This window comes from Hippocampus comes, unplaced genomic scaffold, assembly GCF_001891065.2.
Source record: "Hippocampus comes isolate QL1 unplaced genomic scaffold, H_comes_QL1_v1.1 scaffold85, whole genome shotgun sequence".
In the NCBI taxonomy this organism is placed as follows: Eukaryota; Metazoa; Chordata; class Actinopteri; order Syngnathiformes; family Syngnathidae; genus Hippocampus; species Hippocampus comes.
In genome coordinates this window covers 5,806,516-5,816,171 of record NW_017805540.1, presented here as the reverse complement: position 1 = coordinate 5,816,171, position 9,656 = coordinate 5,806,516, and the positions used below count along the sequence as shown (strand labels likewise).

At 40.3% G+C, this 9,656-nt stretch overlaps 1 protein-coding gene across 3 annotated transcripts in view; it reads right to left on the bottom strand.

The window, feature by feature from the left end:
* Nucleotides 1-313: 313 nt before the first annotated feature.
* The window catches only part of agla (amylo-alpha-1, 6-glucosidase, 4-alpha-glucanotransferase a), an 89,700-nt gene continuing 80,357 nt past the window's right edge, over nucleotides 314-9,656 (bottom strand). For all 3 annotated transcript variants that reach the window (XM_019879011.1, XM_019879010.1, XM_019879012.1), the window contains 5 exons: nucleotides 5,501-5,712; nucleotides 4,718-4,815; nucleotides 4,042-4,129; nucleotides 3,599-3,732; nucleotides 314-2,277 (listed from right to left, as the gene is read on the bottom strand). In XM_019879011.1, coding sequence (XP_019734570.1) covers nucleotides 2,160-2,277; nucleotides 3,599-3,732; nucleotides 4,042-4,129; nucleotides 4,718-4,815; nucleotides 5,501-5,712 — 650 coding nt within the window. In that variant the 3' untranslated portion in view covers nucleotides 314-2,159. The remainder of the gene's footprint in view (nucleotides 2,278-3,598; nucleotides 3,733-4,041; nucleotides 4,130-4,717; nucleotides 4,816-5,500; nucleotides 5,713-9,656) is intronic.

Sequence of the window (9,656 nt, the reverse complement as noted above, 5' to 3'; positions counted from 1 at the left end):
TTTCACTGTAATTAATTAATCTGACAATATTTTTAATCTCCTGACAGCAGTAATTACGCCTGTCCAAATTCGCCACGCATACGCAGAGGCTACATGGGGAGAAGCCTTTTTTGAGGGCTTCGAAAGACCTGGCCTGTGAATTGTCCTTCGGAGGATCCGGCCTGTGGATTTGGACACAGCCATTCCTTGGTTAAGAAGCGTGGGTGTGTTAGAATTCTGGACGGGAGAATATGAGTAGCTGAAAAATATACATTGGCCAGCATGTTTAAATACATTTCCTGGAATTATGTGAATGGAAAATAGGCACAAGGGCAGCATTTATCAATTTTTTAATGCATTATTGAATACAGTACAGGTAAATTTAGGTGACTTTTTCATTAGGTTGTGTGAGCATAAAAGCTGCTACAAATGGCTCGTAGTACAGTTAAAAGTAACAGAGCGAAAGTGAATTTTGACAAGGACAACAATGGACCAAGGACTAATGAGGACATCTGATCTAAATGTGTGAACACAAATTTGACGGGTAATTCACTTGCAGTACGGAATTTGTTTTATTTTTTTTATCATATACACACCTGTATGGTACAAAGCAATTAGGGTCAGGGTAATGTTGCACTATATTAAGATATTCTGCATTCATTGTCCGCCGTTATGTGAATGATGTATTTTTGCCTTTGTGCATGCATATTTACTTTGCTTTCCTGTTCTTTCTGCTACCTCTGGCTTCCTCCGTCAAAAAAACACTAAGTTGACTGTTGGTGTGACTCTTAGCCTGGCAGTCTGATTGTGCCTCAGCCCTCTCACTCACCACTCTTTCTGTGGTTCTCCCATCTCAGTGAGGCAAAATGAAGAGGCTCAGGAGAGTGTGACCACTCTTCTGAGACAGCACACAGGATCAATGGCTTTCTTCCGTTTAGCCATTTATTCAATTTGAGCCTGTAACTTCTTGGGGCCGCAGAGGTTGGTGAGTGCGCGTGGGCTGAACGTAGATTTTTTTGTCAGCGTTCGTTCAAGGTCGCAAACAGTCGCAAAGGCGTTCGTCAGACAATCGGCAACAGTTTTAATGGTCACAAACAGTTTTTCTTGTTGCAGACATTTTAACATGTTAAATTTCTTTGCGACAAGAAAAAATGCTTGAAACCTTTTTCAATGGTTTGCAACCTTCTAGGAACCCTGATGAAAAAACATTACGTGCGCAAATGCGCAGCTCAGTGAGATACGAACGAAGCCGGTCAAATGAAGCCAGATCATTACTTTCATCGTGTAAAACGTTCATTAAATTGTTCCTGGATGAACTCGTTTTTGGCTATACGTGGTCGAAGCCTTTCAAGCTCACTTAGCTTGCTAGCTACTAATAAATGAGACGTGCTTGTTGCAACACATGGCTCGACAGACATCAAGTCTGAGTGTAAAGTGTTGTGATTATTGTGTCGAAAAACGTTCGATGATATTCCTTCAATGAACAAAATTTGTATTCACACATAATTAGATTAGTGTTGACCGACAATGCGAACTAAAACTTGGTCAGTTAACAGTCAGGTTAATCATCGGACCCACCGCACATGAAAAAGAAAACACTACCTGATATAAAGTCATGAGACCCCGGTTTAGAATGACTGCTGGTAATGCACAATAAGAATTCTTATGTACTGTTGAATGATTAACGCAACCGTAAACAGCACTTGTGTTCAAAATTGTCATGAACACAGAATGGACTTGCGGATTATTTTTTTTTTAAATATCCAGAAGGATCATCGTTCTGGATATGTTTCGGAATCAGGTGATTTCTGTAACAAAATACAGACATTCCGTAAAATTTGTCAGCTTTGTATACAATGACAACAAACACTTTCTATTCTGTTCTGTTATATTCAGTTTCTATTTCTCACTGACAATGGCATATGAGTGTTCACACAGAAATTGTGGCATTGTATGTTCAGAAAATTAGATGCACGGCAACTTCTTTGCCATGTTCTGGGACAGTGGCAACTGTTTTCAATTAAAATGGGAAGAGGCAGTGAGTCTGGGGTGGCTCAGGCCTTTCAGAGTGTATGTTAGATCCGGATTATTTGGATTAAACAGCCAAAACAATTTAACACACTCTTTTCAACTGTAGCACAGAGTAAAAGAGATGTTGGAAATGGCCTTGCAGAAGTTTTCTAGAAGTCATACAGTACTTCCAGCAGAGAAGCCAAAGACCATGCTTGAGTCTCACAGCTAAACGGGCAGTGCTGGCCATTCTCGTTCATTAACTCTGGCAAACCTTTCCATGGAGACCTAAGACAGATGTAGACAAAGGTTTATGGAAATTAAAAATTCCTCACTGATTACTTATAATGTTCTTCATGATGTGTTTTCCATCAACATGCCCACAACAGGGTTTCTGCAGGTATCAGCAAATATAATTGGATTTATTTTAAAGCCGTTTTTTATGCAATTTACAACAAATTTAACTAATTTAATGCCAAAACGTAAAATGATTCTTTTTTTAATAAAAAAAAATAACAAATAAATAAAATAAAGGGCTTTGTGCAGCTCCTCAGTAAGTATCAAGGCTTTGGGAATTATTTCAGTATGATAAATCACCACTATATGGCAAGAGTAGCTTTGATCAAATCTTGGTCCATACACCAAGTGAGTGTGTGTGCATTCAGTACAGCGATCCCACATGTGAGGCGAGGTGGGGTGCGAAAGCAGTGTGGTGGTGAAAACATCGATAAAGTTCAACGTTCATGCATAGTTGAATGCTTTCGATGCAGTGTTTTTGTTGCAATACACTGTTATTTTGAAATTCAAGTGCATTTTTTGTGATGGTTATGTTGTTTAGTAGGAAAGCATTGTTGAGATATTTGAGGTATCAATAATTCAAAAAAATAAATAAATTCCATCAAAGTGAAAGGATGCATTTCAAGCAGACCTTTCAAAAAAGCTCTTTTCTCACGATTGTTCTTGGAAGTATAATCAAGAAACTTACAATGTTCAACTTCTGTTTACTAAAGAATGGTAAAAGGTAGAAATGTTTTTTTAAAGGTAGAAATAACTACAGACACCAATTTTCAGTTGGTCTTCAAAAATTAGTTGAAATGATCAAAAATGGCTGGCACCATCTCTCCCAATTCGAGAAAAATGGCTGGAATAATCTAAGTTAATGCCCACATCCTACTGCAAATACAGTACATACACATGCACACATTGATCGGGTAAATACAGGGGCGTAGTTGCCATTGGGGATTTCGGGAAAATGTCTCAGTTTTCCCGAAGAGCCAGTCTATTTCTAGACTGGTCAGGGCGCATCACGGCCACCATGTGTTCCCCAAAACCCCCACTAATAATAAAATATTTATATCATGAAAATAACTTGTATTTCGTTTTTAAATGCTTCTGGACGATGTATTCAATGCCATTTAAGGCCTTAATTTTTGTAAAATCAAATTAATGCTTTTTAATGACCTGCGGAAACCCTGCACAATAAGCTATGGAAATGCATATTTGAAATATAATACACTGTGCCATATTAAAATTGTAATGCTATAACATCGGGATGAAATGAGAAAAAAGTGGGAGCATCGTTTTCATGTCGAATACATAACATTCATACCTCTCCAGATGAGTGTAATGTCGTGAAAGAACATTTTTGACCAGGGTCACCGTCTTGGCATACGTTTTTTCGCCAAGCATTTTGGCAAAGTGCAGTTTAGCACGCAAGAAGTATCCAACAGGCCAAAGCCACTCCTGGACAAACATAAGAGGTGGAAATAGCAGTTGATCTTATTAATTGACTAGACCAGGGGCGATCCAACAAACAGCCTGCGGCCCAAAACCGGCCCGCTAAGGGGTTCAATCTGGTCTGCAGGATGAATTTAAAAGTTAAAATTATGCTAATTTAGAAAATTGATTATATTTCTTGTTTTGTATAATCATTAATTTTTTTAATTGACTTCAAAAAAACACATTTATTAATGCAACTTCTAGTTTTAAACAATGGCTGTCATTGTCCTTCACTATCACTACCAATTATCAAACTCAAATAGATGTTCTCACCGGTCCTTGATGGTAGTTGAAGCCCTTTGCTACATTATAGTTGTCATTGTCCAGTGCATTGTCATACACACCACAGTAGACCATATCACTGCAAATACATAAATGCTGCATCAGGAAGCAGAATTAAAAATCCAATCACATTACAAACAAAACAAGGACCTGTATACATTTTAAAGGACAGTATTTTTTTCGTTATGATATTTTTAATGTTGATCTGTCATAGTTTGGTATACAGTAGTGGGTGGATCAGTGAACCTCTGTTATTCGTCGGCGACGGACCTGGATATCCGTCATCGTCAGTCATCATTATTTCAGGGTGGTCTAGCATGATTCTTATTTTTAACGCGCTTCCAGTACTCCAGTTCTTTCTGAGTCCAACTTTGAAATTTTAACAAGCTGAGGTAAGGCACTTGTCTCTCGCAGCTATTTTTATCCGAAATTGACAGACACAGGCTGGCCCACTCCAACTGTCATGCTGCTGCATTTTTGGCTGGACAAAATTAAAGCGTTTGCCTCGTTACAGCTGCATGGACGTGACACCGTGACAAGGAGCTCCGGGGAAGGTGATCGTAACGTGACCTTGTCAGGGGCACCAGCGGACGCTATTGATTGTTTTGATCTCCGTTTAAGATACATTTCCACATGTTGGTATTCAGAATTGAGAAAGCTGTCTTACTCAGGGTCAAGGGTTTTCATTCCAAGGGGTCCGAGTAATTTCTCCTCAGCCATTTCAAGAGCCTTCCAGGCCCTTTCCACTGTAAAAAGTTCTGGAGCCTGTCATTTCAAAAATAAAACAATAAACAAAAGGTACATCAGCACGTAATATAGTACAGATGCTCCCCAGCTTACGAACGATGTTCGTAAGTTGCTTCAGTGCTATATTTTGTATGGAATGTATGTTTCAGGCTTATATAAGTATGTTTACGTGCTAATGATCGTCGATTGCATCAGCACTGCACCTTTCACGTGTTCCATTATGCGATCTTTCTGTTTATAAATGGTACCGATGGTCGAACGATTCATGTTGTGTGCACGTGCAACGCTCACCATTTTCTTACCCGCATCAAGCTTCTTAATTATTGACACTTTCATTTGAAATGAAATGGCTTGCCTCTTCTTTACACTTCCACTCTCACTAGAAGCCTTTCGCTTTTCACCAACCATATTGAATAATGGATGCACGAGATATTTAACAACTGGGCAGAGGAAGCCGGATTCGGGGTGGATGCTGGGCGAGCTCTCACAGCGCCTCACGTCGGTATTAGCGGCGGAAAGAAGCACTACACCTGTACTGTACTCGGAAAAAGGCGCGCAATACATAATCTAACTTTTTCTTTTCTTTTTCGACATACCCGTAAAAATGTTCGTATGTACCGTTGTTCGTAACTCGGATGTTCGTAAGTCGGGGAGCGTCTGTACTTACAAACGTATTATTGCAATGGTAGTTGCGCTAACTTACCACGACCATGGCAATAGTAAAGTTTGGTCTCAGTTGGTAGTCACACCAGGGGCTTGATGCTCCATAACTGTCCTTATAGATACCTTTTTTGTGTACAAGGTCAGAATGCTTCTCATTGGGGTCCAATGGCTCACCGGACACCCAGAAACATGGCTCATAGGACTGCTGGATCTGTTCATTCCATTTGACGTATGAGATAAACACCTCTTCACCTGCAACACAATGCAACGGAATTTGAAATTCAATTATAACACATGAATGGCATGTGCCGATGTATTTCCATCGGGATCGTGCTGGATAGTGGTAAGCACGTCTGCCTCACAGTCGAGAGGTTGTCGTTTCAAAACTTGCATGTCGCAGGATCTCATGTGTCGAGTTTGTATGCTCTCCCCGTTCTTGTGTGGAATCTCTAATATGCTAATGTTAAGATATTTTCATCATTTCGAAACAATATTTTATATTTACTTGGGTTGGCTTTCTGAGATGTCAATATTTTATCTTACGTCTGATGATTTGAAACATTTAAGTGTGATAAATATGGGGGAAAATAATCTGAAATCAGGAAGGGTGTTGTTCGTCATTGACAGCCACTCACACATATGCTATACGCATACATTTTGAGGAAAACCCTTAAGTGCATTATAATCTTAACTCATTCAGTGCCAGCCATTTTCAGCTCCTTCTTGACCCTACCTCGTGGAAAAAAAACGTAAAAGATATAAAGAAGTGGGGCAGCAGGGTGGTCGATTGGTTAGCAGGTCGGCCTCACAGTGCAGAGGTGCAAGGTTCGATTCCGGCTCCGGCCTTCCTGTGTGGAATTTGCATGTTCTTCCCTTGCCTGCATGGGTTTTTTCCGGGTATTCCGGTTTGCTCACACATTCCAAAAACATGCATGGCAGGGTAATGGAACACACTAAATTGTCCCTAGGTGTGAGTGTGAACGCGGATGGTTGTTTGTCTCTGTGTGCCCTGCGATTGGCTGGCAACCATTTCAGGGTGTAAACTGCGTACTGCCTGAAGACAGCAGCGATAGTCTCCAGCACGCCAGTGACCCTTGTGAGGATTCGAAAATTGCTGGATGGATAAAGAAGCACCGTACCTGGGATTGAATGACTGGATTCTTAAGAAAAAAAAAAATCCCACAAAAAAACGCCCTTGGCATTGAATGAGTTAATAGGTAACTTCATTTGACCCTCTCTAAAGTTTTAGATGAATGTCCAAATGTTCAGTGTTTCAGTACGTTTTGCACAGCTTCTGAGGAGCTAAAGTGCCCAGCGCAGAACATGCACTGGACGTAGGGCCACATCCTCCGTGGGTGGCCACATTTTACACAAGGGGATGTGGATATACAAAAGGCAAGCAGATATGCGCATCTATAGCGCATAAGCGCACCCCGAAAGTGGCAAAATTAGAACTATTTGCTTTATGGGAGAGAGAAGCTGACAGCAGCAATGACGAGACACGACATCTGACCACAAAAACATGGGAATGACTTATCTTTGGACTTGGTATTTTAATGACTTGTCTTGACTTAGAATTGAATTACACAACTTGCCAAATTATTTTATTAGTTTTTAATCTGCATTTTAAACACAATTTGCCTTGTTAGGAAGGAAAGCAACCTGGCAACGCAGTTGGTGTCACTTGTTCGTGTGAAGTGGTGGCTTAAACCCCAAAAGTGTTGGAGTAACTCAGAGTATCATTATTTTGAATTAATGGAGTTTTTTTTTCTCCATGACGTTGGCAAAAATAGGATGTCAAAACACGTGGTTTGCGCCTCGAGGATTAAAGACACATCAACGCCAAACTTTATTCATCATTACAAAAGCAACAGACAGGTAAAATGTTTTTATCCGAAATTGAAAAAGTGTACAGTTTAGCTAGCAATACGAAGAGCGGTTTGGGACCAGTTTAAAAAAATGTGATTGTGAACATTTAAGTACACGGCATGATGCTAGCAGTCACCCATGGAGAGAAAAAAGATGTGAAGACATCTTTGGCTTCAAGGATGATGGCTCTGATGAAACCGGGACTAATGCAACAGCAATGTGCAAATTTTTAAACTCAAAGATGACAGGCAATAGCAAGAAGTTTCCTTTCCTCTGTCTGACGCATCGAAGAAATCTCTGTGAACTTAAGATAGCTTGGCTAGCTCAACAGTTTAGTTCACAAATTGCTAGTCAAATACTTCATGTCGGTTCCGCATTTAACTGAGAAGCCAATAGTGATAGATGTGACACCACGGACACTGTACTCTTGAAATTATACTGTGTATAAGAGTGGCTGTTATTTCAGCATAGAGAGTGCTACATAGAGCAGGGTTTTTCAACCTGTGTGCCGTGGCACACCAGTGTGCCGCGAGACATTGTCAGGCGTGCCGCGGTAAAATATCCAATTTGTATGCCTGTGCGGTCTTTCGCCCAGAAAGTAATCATGTAGTACCCTCCCATACCACTAGGGAGCAGCAACAGCTAGCCAATTGCCTTGTGTTTCGACGAGAGACAAGCAAATTTGTGACGCATGAATGCAGGACGACGGTGAAACAATAAATATGAAAGATGAGAAAATACTTTTTTCTTTGTGTTCATTTAATTCCAATTCAAGCTGTTATAACGTCATTCTTCAATGTTAAAAACGGTTATAGTAACAATATAACACATTAATTGTTAAAATAAGCGTGGGGGGGGGGGGGTTCACATTTTCAGCGGGGGGTGTGCCGCGGGATTTTTTTCAATGAAAGAAGTGTGCCTTGGCTCAAAAAAGTTTGAAAAACACTGACACTGACTGTACTATCTTGTCAAATTGAGTTTATGCAGAGTACTTTTCTGATCGTGAGCGTGTCCGCCATATTTGATGTGGCAGTGCACCCATGAACCAATGTATGTCAACTTCCCTCGACTTCAAAAAGTGACAAACTACAAAATGCACAAAGTTAATTCCTTTCCTTCACCGATTTAGCCACACTTATTAGATTTGACACATTGACACCAGAACCAACGTATGAAGTTTTAAAATCTGATGATTATGCATGCATGTTTATGCCCTCATCCAACATATTTCAGTATTTATGCCCACATTAACTCACTCAGTGCCAGCCATTTTCAGTCTGTTCTTAACCCTACCACGTGATTGAGTGCCTGGAAAAAAAAATTTGAAAAAAAATGTCCTTGGCATTGAATGAGACGAACATTGTGTCACTCATATACTCGTTAATATGAAAAAATAAGATGCATTCTTTGAAATAATTGAATAAATGAGCGAAATGTGGTTAAGATTGCACGACTGTCCATGTTTTTATGTTATGTGTTTACTTTAACTGTTTTGTGAAGCGCTTTGTTACAGTTGCAGCTGTGATGAAAGCGCTATATAAATCAGGATAATAATAATAATAATAATAATACATTTTATTTGAAAGCGCTTTTCATCACACTCAAAGACACTTTACAAGAGCTTAAAACACAGGATAAAAATGTGTACTTAAAACAAGCATACATAATTTACAAAAGCACATTTAGATGAACAAAAAGCAAAATGGGTAAAAGAGATTAAAAGGTGTTAAAAGCATTGCGGAACAGATGAGTTTTAAGAGATGATTTGAAGGATTGGAGGTCAGTACAGTTGCGAATGTGTTGTGGTAGAGTGTTCCAGAGGGTGGGGTGGCGACAGAGAAGGCTCGGTCCCCCCAGGTTTTGAGCTTGGTCACGGGGATGGCGAGGAGGTTTGTGTTTGAGGAGCGGAGATTACGGGAAGGAGTGTATTGGTAAAGGTCGGAAAGATAGGAGGGGGCCTGATTGTGAAGGGGTTTATAGGTGAGTAGGAGCAGTTTAAATTTAATACGCTGGGGAACGGGGAGCCAGTGGAGGTTTTTAAGGACGGGGCTGATGTGATCACGAGTGCGGGTGTGGGTGAGTAGGCGGGCGGTGGCATTCTGGATGTACTGTAGTTTATTGAGGAGTTTGGAGGTTGTACCGTAGAGAATGCTATTGCAGTAGTCAAGGCGGGAGGTGATGAAGGCGTGGATGAGGGTTTGAGCAACATTGAAAGAAAGTGGCAAGAAATGTTTTTGAGGTGGAAGAAAGCAGTTTTGGTGATTTGGGTGATGTGTTGGTCGAAAGAGAGGTTATTATCAAAAAGGACACCGAGGTTGCGACAGTGA